The sequence below is a fragment of the Mastigoproctus giganteus genome, chromosome 11, assembly GCF_048544385.1.
Source record: "Mastigoproctus giganteus isolate SK-2022 chromosome 11, ASM4854438v1, whole genome shotgun sequence".
Lineage (NCBI taxonomy): Eukaryota > Metazoa > Arthropoda > Arachnida > Uropygi > Thelyphonidae > Mastigoproctus > Mastigoproctus giganteus.
The window spans coordinates 59,832,910-59,851,263 of NC_143585.1; the positions used below are offsets into that span (position 1 = coordinate 59,832,910).

The window sequence follows — 18,354 nt, forward strand, 5'->3', positions numbered from 1 at the left end:
GTATTTTTCTGATAAAAATTATAAAATCTGCTTTCTGAAAGTCGAACTTGACAGCTGTGCTTGACTTCGAAAATTATCTCCCTCTTTATCTGAGGCCTTAATAGTGGCTTTATAAATGGTTTTAAAAATGGTTTATAAATAATTTTTAAATGGTTTTATATATGGCAGTGGCAGAAACAATTTTCTTAAGAGACAAGTGTCTTGTTGATGACATTTTTGCTTCCAGGTGTGAGATTGGTCCTTTTTTTGGCTGCATATATGTAATAAAACGATTGTTTTTAGTCCTGCTCTCATTCACACTTGATTTGTCTTGGTCACAAATTCTAAAACCAAAACCAGCATGATGTGCTTCTTGTAAAACTCAGAAATTCTTTTTCTTTTATTTTGTGGTGTAAAATTTCCATAGGTATAGCAGGAATCAGGACTGTTGACACACACACTAGACACACCAGTGATGCTATATTGACTTTTAAAAAAATGCTACATTAATAACAATAAGAAGAAGAGCATGTATGTTGATTTTAATTGCTAATTTATTTAATGATAAATTAGCAGTTAAAATACTTATTCTTTCATTATCAGGAAATACAATGATATATTATGTATTATCAATTGGATGCACTACAGTAAATGTTGAATTACTGTTTTTGAAAACTCAGATGTGGGGAAGAAAAAGGGATAGTGGTTTTTATAATCCCATGAAGTGCAGAATAAAACTACCCATAGTTTTCGGTCAGTAAAAATCATGTATACCAGTGTAAGAACATATTTTACTTAACAACAATGCAATCAGTTGGGACTGTAACCTGTTGCCATTTTGATCCTATTGACATTTTAAACATGTTGGAATTTTAAAATTGTCTGTGGTTCTGGTTAGTATTTTGGACTTTTGTCAGTGGTTTTTAGGTACGTAGTTAGTATTTTGAATTGCATTTTGAAACATTGGCATTTGACCCATTCAGTGTGTTTTTACTGTCGGAATTTTTATTATCGATAATTTGAACTAAATCTACCTTGCATACATTGCCAAAAGAAATGTTTATTAAAATTTGCAAATGCTTACAGAACAAAAAAAAAAAAAAAAAAAAGAAAAGAAAAGAAAAAAAAAGTGTTACTACAGCAGGGCAATGCCCAGCCATAAGTTTCTATAAAACTTCAGTTTGAAATCTGAACGTGGCAACTCCATTCTCTAAACCATTTTGGCTTTTTGGATACTTTAAAAATCAAGAGTTCATTAATTTAATGACAACATGATGGTGGAAATTATGGTGCAAGCCAAGCTAAACATTCAAAATAGAGATTTCTTTTTGCAAGAAATAAAAATTCTACATTTGTTTTTATAATGAAATGAATATTGTTTACATTTAAAATTAATAAAAAAACAAAACATTTTTTTATATCTAGAGTACTGCTTTTTTATAGTAAAATTTCCATTACTTTTTGATCATCCTTGTAAGCAATTAATAAACAGTAAACACTAAAAGCCCATTATCTGATGGATAACTTGAGAGGCAGAGGAGAGCTAGTGTGTGCATTGCCTTGATGTGTTGTTAAATTGACTGATGATATTTTAAGGAGTCTTTATGTGCTGTGATGTAATGACAGCAGCACATTATTAAGCTAAGCTATATCTACGATGTATTGTTAAATTTAAAATAACTGTTTAAAATTATAGAAATTTTTGTCTACAGATTACATTGCAAGTCGAAAGCTAGTGTAAGAAAGTGAGAACTGACTGATTTTCTTAGAATCATTAATCTTGATATCTGTTTTGGTTGAATACCACTTGACCTTTAAAAATGATTTCTATTTCTTAGGCAGATCTATTTCCTGATAGAAATCATGGTGGACGATTATTTCATAATGAAGCAGTACTCTCATCATGTGGTATTCCTCAGGTATGTTCATATTTTAGAAGCATATAGCTATCTTTTGCTCCCCAAACTTGCCCTTCATTTCACTGAGTGTGATGTATTCAAATCTAATATATGCTTTCTGAACATTTTAAGTGTACCAAACATCTCTCAAGTGTAACTGCAGTAACATTTCTAATATTATTACAGGGGCATTCAAAGTAAACATTCAGGTAGACTTTTTTATATATTGAATAAATTCACACAATTGCAGAACAGATAATGATGTCCCTCTAGAACCAGTGTGCAAGTATTGGTATCACATACTGAGTGAGAGGCAGGAATGATAGCTGGGATTTTTCATATTTCTCTGAGCAACACAGATATGTCCAAATGTACCCAGCATTCAGTACTGTTAACATTCTTTTTTGGTTGACATGGACCACTATGATAATTTGATTGAATATAGTGCCTCAGTCAATGCCATCACTACAGCAAAACAGTGAAGCAATAACAATAGTTCTGTAGCTGCTCCACTGTACATATATTTTTAACTGCATCAATGACATTCTGAATACCCTGTGAAAGTTCTTGATGAGTGAGTACCTCGTTGGTGTACACCATGTGTTTGATATGACACCATAGGTTAAAAATCAATGGGATTCAAACCTGGTGACCGAGCAAGCCATCTTGCTGAAGCATTGTTGACCTCAACTCCTTTAGCATTCTAGGTAATAGCTGTTCAGGAAGTGTTCATTCTGGGTAATAGCTGTTCAGTTTCATGTACTAATAGTGTGGTTTCTATTCTTCATTATGCACAAATCACATGCATTGGCATGTATCCAAATGAGTGAGAAAGTCCAAACACTCTTTACCAAAGACAATCTGGCACATATGGACCAATATCATGCCCCATACTGTTCTAGCCCAGATGATAGAAAAGTTCTTGGTGGTATCTGATATGCATGTAGGCAAGACACAATTTACTGCCTTACCTACTTGTGTGGCCCCCGAGTGCCAAGAAAAGTGATCTAGCAATTTTCCAAAGTGATTTGAAAGCGTCCTTTCTATAAATGAGTAGTTTAAGAGAATTCTAGTCTTTTCTTTCAAAGTTATTTATTTTTGACTCCTTCTAAATAAAGAGGCAAGTTTTATACCAAGAAAGAAAATACACCTTTCTTTTGTATTTATATAACTAACTTCTCTAACACAGTAACCACTAAATTCCTTAGTCGCCTCCGTGGGCAGGAGCGGCAGTGCATAGTGCACGCTTCTTGATTAGACCGGGGTTCGAACTCGTGACCACCAAATACGGAGGATGCGGAAAGGTCGGGGAATGACCACCGCATATCCCCAGAGCAATATGGCCTTAGTTGCTAATGCTCCTAAAAACCAAATAACAACAACTAACTTCTTATCGCTTGGTCACTGGTGGCACCGCTCCTGCCTCCACGTGACTGGGCTGGTAACCTGAGTATAAATTCAATACTTAAGGCGAAAAGGAGCAAACATGGATCCCTTGATATCACCGCCTGTAGAGCCTACATGCTCACATGAACATGAGTCATCTCAAGCAAAAAGAATCAAAAAGATGGTTTTTCACCTGATCTGCCTGCTTTCCTAATTTTACATTCCTTGTCTACAAAACCTCTTAGCAATTTATTTCCATTTTTTGGTGCAGAAAAGATCCTACACCTATTCTAGGCAGCTCCTAAAGCAGATAACCTTTGGAGGCCTTCCCATTTCTGTAATCCCACATAGAACGTTAAACACCTCAAAAGGGGTCATTTCAGAATAGGACCTCTTTAATGTTACCTGTAAGATCCGACCATACATTCCGAATTCACTTAGATGCTTTAAATGCCAGAAGTATGGTCATTCTCAAACAGCATGTCAAGGAAAGGCCATTTGCCCCTCATGTGGCTCTCCAGACCACTCCCAAACTGAATGCACAGCAGCTACACCAAAGTGTCCCAACTGCCAGGGTGCTCAACCTGCATATTCAAGAACTCATGAATCATGGAAGATGGGTAAGAAAATATTGAAGTACAAGGTAGAGAAAAATGTCTCATACCAAGAAGCACGAAAACAGATATTAAACGTGATACCTTCCAAATCATACTCTAATGCAGTTAAAAACACTAAAGAGGTTTCAGCACAGACTTATATTACAATTCCTCCTAAATTATCTCTTGTCCAATGGGCCAGATCCATCCTGACAGATGGTGAGACACTGGCAGCAACAATGACCATAAGTACATAAAATTCTACTACAAAGCCATCCAAACCACAACAAGACAATGCCGTCAAGTCAGGAACGATAACAAAGGAGAAAGATATCCACCTTACTCAGAATAAACCTACTGATCAAACTATGGAAATTGATGAGAAGTCAGGTAATGCAGATGCAGTTCTCCAGCTACATGCTGATGACGAGATGGATATCACTCGTCCAGTTTTTCCAAAACGTGAAAAACAAACAGGATCGAGGGAAAACAAAACGATCGGACCAATCCACCTAACCTAAACCCAATTAATGCAGAAAATCATTCAATGGAATTCTAGAGGCCTAAGAAGCAATTTTGATGAATTAAAATATTTAATACACCAGCATGATCTTGCAAGCATTTGTCTACAGGAAACATATTTATCATCAAGTTATACTCCTCACTTCTCAAGATATACACTATACAGACGGGACAGATGTTCTAAATCTCTGGCAGTTCAGATGTTCTGGCAATTCTAGTTCGTAGAAACGTATCATCCAAATCTATTCAGCTTTGCACCACTCTAGAAGCAGTAGCTGTTTGCATTGTTCTTGGCATTACATTCACTATTGTCTCTATTTATATTCCACCAAATATTTCATGTTCCACTGCAGAACTTGATGATTTACTAAACCAACTACCCCCAACCTGTATGCCTTCTAGGTGATCTAAATGCTCATCATCCTTTGTGGGGTTCCGCAAACATGGATCGGAGAGGGCAGATGATTGAAACTGTACTCGATAATCATCACTTAGCCCTGCTGAATACCGGTATACACACATATATCCACCTGCCCACAGGATCAAACTCTGCCCTTGACCTGTCCATATGCTCCTCATCCATTTATCCTAGCCTTGAGTGGACAGTATTAACTAACCTTCACAGCAGTGATCACTTTCCCATACTTTGCAAAATACAGACAATAATACCTTCCGTTTACTATTACTGAACTCAGTGAAGCTCTCCAGAGTTCTTGAAATAGTTCTGTTGGGCCAGGTGGCATTTATTACATAATGCTTCGTCACCTCAACTCAAAATCTGCACTATTAAAATTTTACAACAGAACCTTTGAAGAAAATTTACCCTGATACATGGAATCAGTCAATAGTGGTAGCCAGAGCAAAACTGGGGAAAGATGCTTCTTCCCCCAACAGTTATTTTCCTATATCATTGACCAGCTGTTTAGGAAAGATACTAGAAAAGATGGTTCACAGGAGACTTGTCTGGATTATTGAAGATCAAGATGCTATAACACACCAGCAATTTGGTTTCCGCCATAACAGGTCTACAACTGATGTCCATGTCGAAGTCGAAGCTCACATTCGAAACGCTTTTGTCAAAAAACATCACATGGTAATGGTAACTTGTAATATTACCAAAGCATTCGACACAACCTGGAGATATGGACTCCTCCAAGACTTATACAACTTTGGACTTAGAGGTAACTTGCCTAAATTCATTGAGAAATTTCTTCATCTCAGGATTTTAAAGTAAGATTCCAGAATGAGCTGTCCGAAATTCACACACAAGAAGAAGGAGTACCTCAGGGATCAATTTTAAGTGCCACACTTTTTGTATTACGTACCAGTAGCATTACACGAGACATTCCAGCTACGGTGGAAACTTATATGTATGCAGACGATCTTGCTATTTCCTGTCAATCATCAAACATGGCTGTCATTCAAAGACAACTACAGTTAGCAATAACCAAAATTGAAACTTGGACAAAATGTAACGGCTATCAATTAACCGAGGAGAAAACAGCAGCAATACACTTCTGTAAATTACAAGAAAAATAGGAAGGAAAGAAAAAGGAAGAAAAATAGGAAGGAAAGAAAAAGGAAGAAAAATAGGATGCTACCAGGTCAGCTTTATCCTTGGCTGAAGTGACAACAGAACCATCTGGTTTTGACAGAAGTGGGAGCAGAGATGGACAGAAGATGTGGCCAATAGCTTTGGCAACAGACCAGAATGCTTGGCTACCATTAGGGCAAGAAGCAAGTTTTCTACTCTTAGCCTGTTCAAAATCTAGTTTGGACTAATTAATAACTGCTTTACAGTTGTTGCCAGCTTTGGTGTAGGTAGAAAATGAAGCTGAAGATTTGGAAACAAGTCAATTACGATATGCAACGTTCTTCTCTTGGACAGCCTTAGCACATTTATTGGAAAACCAAGGTTTAGATAAAGGACGAGATTTTAAGGTGTAGTGTGGAATAAAGGGTTCCATTCCTACAAGAATAATTTCAACGACATGATCGGAGCAAACGTTGACATCAGAAGTTTTGAAACAGTAATCTGACCAAGCAAAAGAAGAAAAGAAATCTTGCAGTTCATCCCATTTTGCATTCTTGTAATGCCAAACAATACGAGGTTTGGAATAGACATGAGATAAAGGCTCCATTGGAGAAGAGACAATCACCAAGTTGTGATCTGAGGTGCCTAAAGGACCACTCACTTCTGACCGTGTACTGAGAAGGGTTGTTTGTGAGGAAAAGATCAAGCGTGTTAGCTGCATGGTTAAGGGGTTCAAGCCCGTGACCACCGAATACGGAGGATGCAGAAAGGTCAGGGAATGACCCTCATATAACCCCAGAGCAATATGGCCTTAGTTGCTAATGCTCCTAAAAACCAAATAACAAACAAACAAGCTTAATGATTAGGATTGTCCGGTATTCTTGTAGGTAAATGAATAATCTGTGCAAGGTCATTAGTAATTGCAAAAGCCACAGCATCTTGACCAACTTGGTCGGTGTGACTAGAAAACGGAAGCCAGCTGAGTTGTGAACATTAAAATCACCAAGGAAAATTACCTCACTGTTAGGAAAGTTGGACTGGAGAAAGTCAAGTTGCAAAGAGAGGAAGTCAAAGTGCTCCAAGTGATTAGTGGAGTTTGGAGAACAGTAGAGACAACAGATGAATTTGACACAATGAGGTAGAGAGATTTTATACCAGAGAAGATCAAAACGAGGAGATTGCAAATTACCAAGTCTCTGACTTTGAATATCAGAACGGACATATGCACAAATACCACCTTTGAGGCGAAAGGAATCATACAGCGAATAATTTGGGCAATTGAAATGAGCAGTGGTCGAATCAACCGATAACTTAGATTCTGTCAGAAAAAGTACCACAACAGGATCTGGAAAGGTTGAGCAGATGGGGTGAGAGGTGGCAAATGAAGTTTAACATTGACAAGTGTAAAGTACTACATATGCGAAACAGTAACCCCAGCGTAGCATATCAACTCTGTGGTACTACACTGACAGTGTTAGAGAATGAAAAGGACCTGGAGGTAATTGTGCAGGCAGATATGATGTTTTCTGAGCAGTGCAGACGGGCTGCAAGAGTAGCTCATGGTGTCTTGTCAATGATATACAGGAATTTTTCTAGCAGGGATAAGAAGGTGATTATTCACTTGTATAAATCAATGGTCAGGCCACACCTTGAGTACTGTATACAGGTCTGGAGGCCTCATTTCAAGAAGGAAGTAGAGCTGCTTGAATGAGAACAGAGAAGGGCAACAAGATTAGTGAATGGAACAAAGGGTTGCTCTTACGAAGAAAGGCTTAAGTTTTACAAATTACAGTGTCTGGAGACTAGGCACCGGCGAGGTGATCTGATAGAGGTGTACAAAGCCTTGAATGGTTTGAGCATGCTCAATGCTGATGGGATTCTTCCACTTGCTCAGAATAATCATGTGAAATGGGAGTGGTTTTTTTTTTTTTTTTGACTAATGCTGCATAAGCTTGCTTTCTTGCATCATATGCCTCTACTAATGCTAAAAGTACATAGGGATTGGCAGATTTCAAGTGGAAATGGACATCATTGAGATTAGAATTGAGACCACGTATATTTGTGAAATGAACTATTTTTTTTGGCTGATGCTGCATATGCTCATACACTTGCTTTCTTGCATCACATGCCACTACTACTACTACTACTACTACTAGGAAGTGTTTGGAAGGTTTAGATCTTTTCGCAGAGAACCTTACTCTATTAGTTTGACAATTCATGGTGTATTCCATAGTAAGAAAAAGTGTGTGTGTGTGGGGGGGGGGGGGGGATGCTGTATGAAGTAATGAAATTTTTGGATATGGCGTACACACAGTAAGAATATACCCAGATCTTTGACATAATGCGGCCTCTACAATGCCCCCCCCCCCACCCGCATCACACTACTCTGACTCCCTGCAGTCACTATCTAGCAGAGTAGAGGTAACAAGATTATACACTAGCTGATCCGGAAGTCTCCTAAAGAGTTACCAATAGGTTCGGTCTGGTGTACTAACTAGCGGCCGGCCTGCGAAAATTGTTTTAGAGCTGTACCCTCGAAATGTAAGGAAGATTGGATCTCGCCATGATGTTCATCATAACCTCAAAAGTTATCAGTCATACTGCATGATGGGGAAGGATTGACCAGAACTTAGCTCTGGAGTCTAAACATGGGTTCCACCACTTCAAGCCTCCAATAAGCAAATTGGTTGTATTTCACCGTGATAAGAGTCATCCACCACCTAGGAGGCAGATGTAAGGAGTAATCCATCTGTTCAATTATAAGTTTCCATGCATTTTCACATTCCAGACACTTTTTATCTCTAACCGAGTGGCTCGATCAATTTCCTCTTGATATATAATTTGCATATGCAGGCAGTTTTCAGAATTAAGTTAGTTACTGTATGAATGTCCATTCTTAGTGCAATGGCGGCAGATTGGTTTGCAACGTCTACCTTTTTTTGAAGTGTGCCTGAATGATTGGTTACAAGATGAAATGGATTTACTCTGTAGGACATCATTCCATAATAAATAGTTGTAGACACACCCTGACATCTCCATTTCCCAATTTCTATCCGTTTTAACTTTATTAATGCTGTTAAAGCAGATTAAAATTTTGCTTTCCATTTCCATCTTTGTCATCTTCATGTAACTTAAATTGTATTTGCAGAGGTTGTTCATGACGTCATCCTTACTTATGCCTCTTCTTCCACGTCGTAAACTATTTATTTTGGGCCTGGTCTCCGTGGTTTTGAAAGAAAAAAAAAAAGCCTAACCACCTAATTCTCTCATTCTGTTTTATACAATCAATGTCGTCTTCATTTTCTAACTCCAAAACAATACCTCTCTCTCTCTGCCATTTTCCTAAAATATTTTTAAAATATTATTACTATTATGTTTCATATTTCATTTGAACATTAAGGTGTCTAAGAATTCTTTGTGAGGTTGTATTTATACTTTTACCTTTTAAGTGACACACCATTATATTTTTGAGCAGATTTCATTTTCACAGAATTACAAACTGCAATTATATACATTTCAATAGTTTCATTGAATGTAGTATATGCTCTGTTTGTTACTTTTAAAATAGAAACCATGTAAAGGTTGCTCACACAGATTGCTTATAACCTTTAAAATACCAGATAGATGAATGGAATGAGGGAGGTTGGCTTTGTATATTACTTGCTATATTACATGCGGTACAAGTAAACACATGGGTTGTGTTAGGGTAGCTAAGAATAGAAACAGGTGCAGGTATACTTGCGTGTACACCAATGCTAGGAGTTTAGTAAATAAATTTGATGAATTTGAGGTATTGCTCAAAACATCGAAGGCAGATATTGTTGGGATATCAGAGACGTGGTATCACACAGATATAAGGGATGCAGAACTGCAATTTGGGGAGTACAACGTCTACAGAAAGGATAGACAGGATAGGAAGGGGGGAGGGGTTATGCTATTAGTTAAGAAACACATAAAAACCAAGGAAGTGAAGCCAGTCGACATCGCTGGACAGTGCAGCGTGGAGTCAGTTTGGTGTGACATAAACATTGGGAGATCAAAATTGAGAGTAGGAGTGTGCTATAGGCCTAATGACTCTGATGAGTATAATAAGGAACTGTACAGGGAAATAGAGTGGGCCAGTAAATCAGAGTGTCTTATAATGGGAGATTTTAATTTCCCAGATATTGACTGGAATTTGGGGGCTGGTTACTCACACACTAGCAGGGCTTTTGTGGATTTATTGGATGATTGTTTTCTACATCAGCATGTTTGGGAGGCAACTAGAGGGAGTAATACTCCTCGATTTGATTATCAGCAGTGATTCTTCATGCATTAAGAATCTGCAGATAAATGAACCACTAGGTGGCAGTGATCAGAGTGTGCTGAAGTGGGATTTACTCAAAGAGGTAACTACGATTAGGGGTAAAGGGAAGGGTTATTGCTTCCGTAAAGGCGACTACGATGGACTGAGACAGTATTTAAATTCTATACAGTGGGACCAACTGATGATGTTACCAACAGCAAATTCAAAATGGGAAGCATTCAAAGAACTTATCTTGGAAGCTACTAGGCTTTACATACCAACTAAGAAATATTGTTCAAGGTTTAGGCCAAAATGGATGTCAGATGAACGAATGAGGCATATGGCAGAGAAGAAAAATGCATGGGATACATACAAATTAACACATAACACAGAAGCCTATGATAGATACAAGTTGATATGCAACCAAGTTACAAAGGAGGTTAGGCAGTCGAAGGCAGATTACAGAGAAATCCTTGGCAAGGGATGCAAAGAAAAACAGCAAAGAGTTCTTTACTTATGTAAACTCTAGAAGGAAGGGGATGAATCAGATTGGTCCACTTGATATTGATGGGTCAAGTGTTGATGATCCTGCTCAGGTAGCTAACAAACTAAATGAATATTTTGCATTGACATTCACACATGAGGAGTTATTCAGCGAGGGAAATGCCAGAGGTGTATTCAACTCTAGCAGTAAGCTACAGAATCTTGAAATAACTGGGAGTAAAGTGGAGGAGAAACTGTTGAAGATAAACACAAGAAAGGCACCCGGGGTGGATGGTCTCTATCCAGTTATATTAAAGGAGGCAGCAAAGGAAGTAAGCAAACCCTTAGCCATAATTATGAGAGCTTCCTTGGACTCAGGGGAGGTACCCATAGGCTGGAAATGTGCAAATGTGACCCCAATTCACAAAGGAGGATCAAAGGCTGACACAAGTAATTATAGACCTGTGAGCTTAACTTCTGTTCCAGGAAAATTAATGGAGGCACTGGTTAAAGAAGCACTGCAGGATCATTTAGACAAGACTTCAGTTATAGCTCAGACACAGCATGGTTTTGTTAAGGGGACGTCTTGCCTGACCAACTTGATTGGATACTATGATGCAGTCACAAAAGAACTGGATGCAGGGAGTAACTTTGATATTATATACTTGGATCTTAGAATGGCTTTTGATACTGTTGCACATGAAAGACTGCTACACAAATTGGAGCAGTGTGACATTGGAGGCAAATTGCTGCTATGGATAAAGAGGTGGTTGAGGGGAGAAGACAGAGAGTAGTAATCAATGGACACTGCTCATCGTGGACTGATGTTATTAGTGGAGTCCCTCAGGGCTCAGTGTTGGGTCCATTATTGTTTTCTGTATTTATAAATGATATTGATGATGGTATATCGGGCTTAATGTCCAAGTTTGCAGACGATACAAAGGTTGGCAGGGTTGTCAAGGACACTACTGACACTATGCTGCTGCAACAGGATCTGGAAAGGTTGAGCAGATGGGCTGAGAGGTGGCAAATGAAGTTTAACATTGACAAATGTAAAGTACTACACATGGGAAACAGCAACCCCAGAGCAACGTATCAACTCTGTGGTACTACACTGACAGTGGTAGAGAATGAAAGGGACTTGGGGGTAGTTGTGCAGGCAGATATGAAGTTCTCTAAGCAGTGCAGACGGGCTGCAAGAGTAGCTCATGGAGTATTGTCAATGATATACAGGAATTTTTCCAGCAGGGATAAGGAGGTGATTATTCCATTGTATAAGGCGATGGTCAGGCCACACCTAGAGTACTGTATACAGGTCTGGAGGCCTCATTTCAAGAAGGATGTAGAGCTGCTGGAACGAGTAGAGAAGGGCAACAAGATTAGTGAATGGAACAAAGGGGTGCTCTTACGAAGAAAGGCTTAAGTTTTGCAAATTACAGTGTCTGGAGACTAGGCACCAGCGAGGTGATCTGATAGAGGTGTATTAAGCCTTGAATGGTTTAAGCATGCTCAATGCTGATGGGATTCTTCCTCTAGCTCAGAAAAATCACCTGAGAGGGCATAAATTCAAATTGAGGAAAGACAGATGTAGGATAGACGTGCGGAAATTTGCCTTTAATGCCTCTTCTTGCATCAAATGCCTCTACTAATGCTAATGCTAACTTAGCTCTGGAGTCTAAACATGGGTTCCACCACTTCAAGCCTCCAATAAGCAAATTGGTTGTATTTCACCGGTTGATAAGAGTCATCCACCACCTAGGAGGCAGATGTAAGGAGTAATCCATCTGTTCAATTATAAGTTTCAATGCATTTTCACATTCCAGACACTTTTTATCTCTCTAACCGAGTGGCTCGATCAATTTCCTCTTGATATATAATTCACATATGCAGGCAGTTTTCAGAATTAAGTTAGTTACTGTATGAATGTCCATTCTTAGTGCAATGGCGGCAGATTGGTTTGAAATGTCTACCTTTTTTTTGAAGTGTGCCTGAATGATTGGTTACAAGATGAAATGGATTTACTCTGTAGGACATCATTCCATAATAAATAGTTGTAGACAAACCCTGACATCTCCATTTCCCAATTTCTATCTGTTTTAACTTTATTAATGCTGTTAAAGCAGATTAAAATTTTGCTTTCCATTTCCATCTTTGTCATCTTCATGTAACTTAAATTGTATTTGCAGAGGTTGTTCATGACGTCATCCTTACTTATGCCTCTTCTTCCACGTCGTAAACTATTTATTTTGGGCCTGGTCTCCGTGGTTTTGAAAGAAAAAAAAAAGCCTAACCACCTAATTCTCTCATTCTGTTTTATACAATCAATGTCGTCTTCATTTTCTAACTCCAAAACAATACCCTCTCTCTCTCTGCCATTTTCCTAAAATATTTTTAAAATATTAATATTGTTACTATTATGTTTCATATTTCATTTGAACATTAAGGTGTCTAAGAATTCTTTGTGAGGTTGTATTTATACTTTTACCTTTTAAGTGACACACCATTATATTTTTGAGCAGATTTCATTTTTACAGAATTACAAACTGCAATTATATACATTTCAATAGTTTCATTGAATGTAGTTTATGCTCTGTTTGTTACTTTTAAAATAGAAACCATGTAAAGGTTGCTCACACAGATTGCTTATAACCTTTAAAAGACCAGATAGATGAATGGAATGAGGGAGGTTGGCTTTGTATATTACTTGCTTTAATGAAATGCAGGATTATTAAAATTGTTGACAATTTTGACAGTTTATGTAAAATATACTACATACGTTTATGTGAAAAAAATGCTATCAAATGAAAGCATAAATATCAAAGTTGTGTTTGCTGCACCAGATAGCTCTGAATTCAAAATGGTATCGCTAGTGGAGAAATCATTTTGTGTTCTCTGTTATCATGAAACAAAATCAAGTGTTTCAGCACAGCAATCATTCCCAACTAAATTTCACAGAAATCCACCAACTCAAGACTCCGTCATTAAGTGGTATAGGCCGTTCATGGATGCACCTGCAAGGGCAAAAGCACAGGTCATTTCAGCACGGACAATGCAACTATAGAACACGTGCAGTAGGTATCTCAGGAGTCCTTACAAGATTCATTTGTTACAAGCCCTAAAACCACATGACAAAGTTTGTAGGCACAAATTTTGTTTTAACATTCAAGAACTGTGTGATACTGTTGAAAATTTCATGGGCAGATTAGTGTTTACTGATGAAGCCATGTTCCATCTCAGTGGTAAAGTGAATTGACACATTTTGTGGAAGTGAGAATCCACACGAAACAGTGGAACATGAATGGAACAGTCCTAAAGTAAATGTTTAGTGTGAAATGTTTGTGAAAATGATTTATGGGCTCTTCTGTTTTTGCCAAAGATACTGTGAATGGCATTTCCTATTTTGACATGCTGATAAAGTGGTTGCTGTTGCAGCTGACAAGATAGAAATTTCATTTTGCAACAGGATGGGGCTCTGCCACACTTCCATATGGAGGTGCAAAAGTTTCTGAATGACAATTATCCCTGTTGCTAGGTTGGCTGTGCTTCCAGTATTAGTAATAAAGGTTGGCAAACCTTTATTCATTGGCCACTGTGATCACCAGACCTCACTCCCTTAGATTTTTATCTATGGGGTTTAGTGAAAGATTTGGTGTATGTGACCCACCCCTTACCTATCACTTTTCAAGAGTTGTGAGGACGTATCACTGCAGCTATCACTCAGATTGACAATAATACGCTGGAGAAAGTGGCATGAATTTGATTACTGCATTGATATGTGCAGAGTTATATCTGGGAGCCCATATTGAAGCACTATAAGGTAAATTGTTAAAAATTTTGATATTTATGCTTTCATTTCATAGTTTTTTTTTTTTTTTTTTTTTTGGCGCCTCCATAGCCAGGTGGGAAGGAGCAGCAGTGCACAGCACACGCTTCTTGATTAGACCAGGGTTCGAGCCCGTCACCACCAAATATGGAGGATGCGGAAAGGTCAAGGAATGACCACCGCATATCCCGGAGCAATATGGCCTTAGTTGCTAATGCTCCTAAAAACCAACCAAACAAACAACAATAGCTTTTTTTTTGCAGAAAAATATGTAGTTACTTTTAAATAAACTGTCAAAGTTGTTGAAAACATTTTGACTAATTCTGTATAATTAAAGCAAGTAAACTTCCTTTAATTATATTTAATTGTAATGCTTCATAATACGAACTTCATTAAAAGATTTTGATATAAATTCCTCAGATATTAATGCTCTTTGTATGCCTGTAGTTGGTTCTTGGATGTTGTTGATTGGTTTTGAAATTAACAATATCACAAGTATTGTGTTTTTTGACTTCAGTGGCCATTAGCAATTTGAGCAGCCTAAAGTGCCAATTACCTACAACAACTAATCAACTGACTGAATATCTCACTTGGTATAGTAGGTATGGAGAGTAACCCACTTAATTTTTTTATTCTACTATCACTTCAAGGGTTTGCTTCATGGATTGAAAATTAAAGGATTTCTCAGGGACAGCAGCACCCACATATATCCCCTCTTTGAGCCTCTCATAGTCCATGAGCTCGGCAGCCACCTACCTCAACCATCTCTCTCTTCCTTCTTCTCCTTCTGCCCCCTCTCCTGATCCCCCTCTTCCTCTCCCTCGTCACCATTCGCACAAACCCGTAAACTACCCTCCCCTCCTCCTTAGCCAGGTGGCAGGAGCAGCAGTGCATAGCACACGCTTCTTGATTAGACTGGGGTTCGAGCCTGTGACCACCAAATACGGAGGATGCGGAAAGGTTAGAGAATGACCACCGCATATCCCCGGAGCAATATGGCCTTAGTTGCTAATGCTCCTAAAAAAAAAAATAACAAATAACAAAAATAATAACCTCCTCCGTGACTTTGCATACTTACGTACTTGAAGATTAGCCACACACGTAAAAATCACCGCTTTCCAGTGCCCAAATCAGTTGACAAAGACTACAAACAGCCAAAAGCTTCTATGTCATATTTTTTATTTATGCTAAGGTCATGATGGGTTGACCAGAAATGTTCCGCGATTGCGGAGTGATCAGTGATCACTTAGACGAATCAAACTGCCACACTCTGTAAGGCGATTCTGAAAGTGTCTTTAGCTCTCCCCTATATAGCAACTGCTGCAATTATGGCAAGTTACATGGTATACTATTCCACTATGTAAGGGGGATGATGGGAGTTTTTACGTTCGAGACCAGAGAACGTAGCCTCTACCAAGTTGTACGCATTTCATGATGTACTCACGTAGGACCTTAGAAATCTGGTCGGTCTGACGTTGTTGTTGTTGTTGTTGTTATTTGGTTTTTAGGAGCATTAGCAATTAAGGCCATATTGCTCTGAGGATATGCGGTGGTCATTCCCTGACTTTTCCGCATCCTCTGTATTTGGTGGTCACAGGCTCGAACCCCGGTCTAATCAAGAAGCGTGTACTACGCACTGCCGCTCCTGCCCATCTGACTATGGTCTGATGCCTTGGAGGCACCTTGGTCTGACATGACCAGATAGTAAGGAATGTAGTCAGTAGCCATACTGTCACATGGGGACGACAGCCTCGGATGAGTCGCATGTTCTTGTGCTTGTAGCAAGCATCTGTCTAATACATGGGTTGGGTACCCATAATTGACTAAGTTAGCTTTTACTCTGGAAATCTTGGTGCGCCTAGTTTCCTCTGAACTGGAATGACTCCAGGCTTGAGAGAATAGAGCACGTGCAGTGCTGTTTAGATAGCAAGGGGCATGGACTGATCTGTAGTTAGTAAACTGCCTGTTCCACATTGGCTTATGGTACACTGAGGTTTCCAGGTGTGGGCCCACGCTTCACTAAGACATCCAGGAATGGAAGGGACCCATTCACTTCTAACTCCAAAGTGGATGAACCATGATAAGGAGTTGAGGTACTCTAACAGTGTTCACTCTGAATGATGTGGGATGATGGTGAAGATATCATCAACACATTTGTGCCACACTGTAATCTGTACAGGCAGGTTCAGGAATATCTATTCCTCTAATTCCTCCATAGCGATTTTAGCAACGACGGAGCTGACAAGGGTGCCCATAGCCATACCATTTATTTGTTTGTACAGAGAATTGTCAAAGGCAATGATACTGCCCAACAAGCATAGGTTGAGGGCAGTACAGATGTCCTCTGTAGATAGCGATGTTCTATTTGATAGATTGTGATCACTCTCTAGAAGTCGCCTGGTACAGACAACAGCCTGTTGAATGGGAATGGATGTAAACAGAGAAACAACATCGAAGGACACCATGATCTCGCTGTTGGGGACTGTAAGTAAGTACCGCATGAAATGCATACAACTCCCTGATAGGAGCTTACATTCTCTTGCCTTGAACATAAAAACTCCCATCGCCCCTCTCTTACGTAGTGGAACAGTATACTGCGTAACTTGCCATGATTTCAGCAGTTGCTATATAGGGGAGAGGTCAAGATGTCTTCGGGATCGCCTCGCAGAGCATGACAGATCGATTCACCTAGGTAACATTGATCACTCTGCAATCGTGGAACATTTCTGGTCAACCCATCATGACTTAACCCCAGATGTGATTGTGAGGTGATCGACCAATCCCGGCACTACCGTCACCACCTTTGGCTAGAATTGTTAAATATATTGAGCTGTCCAAAAGCCTTAAATCACTGCAAGGGTACAAGGCTACACCCCATCTTTGAATCAACAGTTTTGAAACTCGACAAAAGCTGGCAACTATCCCATACACGTCCGTGCGCCAACAATGAACACCGATCTAGTGAATGAATGTTTGCACAATCTCGTGACCATGTGCACATCTGAGCATGCACAACTCATTTAGTATTTATTTTATTTTATCTCTAACATCTGTATTTTGTTAGTATTCTGTATGCGTTTATTCACTTGTTGAAGAAGGAGTTCATTTACCCTGAAAGCTACGAATTTCACAGATAAGCTTGCTCTATTAGTTTGACAATTCCTGGTGTATTCAATAGTAAGAAAAAGTGGGTGGGACATGCTGTATGAAGTAATGAAATTTTTGGATATGGCACACATGTGGTAAGAATATACCCAGATTCTTGACATAAAGTGGCCTCGACAATGCTCCCCGCATACACACTACTTGGACTCCCTCCAGTCACTATCTGGCAGAGTAGGGGTAGCAAGATTATACACTAGCTGATCCAGAAGCTTCCTAGAGAATTACCAATAGGTTCGGTCCGGTTTACCAACTAGCGGCCGGCCTGCGAACACCATTTTAGAGCTGTACCCTCGAAATGTAAGGAATATTGGATCTCGCCACGATGTTCATCATAACCTCAAAGATCGTCAATCATACTGCATGATGGAAGAGATAGGGAAGGGTTGACCGGAACTTAGCTCTAGAGACTAAACATGGGTTCCACCACTTCAAGCCTCCAATAAGCAAAGTAGTGGTATTTCACCGGTTGATGAAAGTCATCTACCACCTAGTACTGCCTGGTAACATAGAGAGGCGGCGTTCCTCCATGTGGTGTGGGCGCCACACCTTGACTCCTGCTTACGTTGGTTCACACCTGGATGGTCACCGACCATGTACTTGCGCATGGAGGTTATACCCAGGATTACTAACAGTCCCACCATCGTGAAGGTGCAAGCAAAGGATTTGGCTGTCACAGACCGTCC

The 18,354-nt window shown here is 39.2% G+C and overlaps 1 protein-coding gene across 1 annotated transcript in view; it reads left to right on the forward strand.

Annotated features, from left to right (window-relative positions):
* LOC150078038 (methylcrotonoyl-CoA carboxylase beta chain, mitochondrial-like) overlaps positions 1-18,354 on the forward strand; it is a 184,729-nt gene that overhangs the window by 76,009 nt on the left and 90,366 nt on the right. Inside the window, exon 5 of the mRNA XM_090384438.1 lies at positions 1,818-1,898. Coding sequence (XP_090240564.1) covers positions 1,818-1,898 — 81 coding nt within the window. The remainder of the gene's footprint in view (positions 1-1,817; positions 1,899-18,354) is intronic.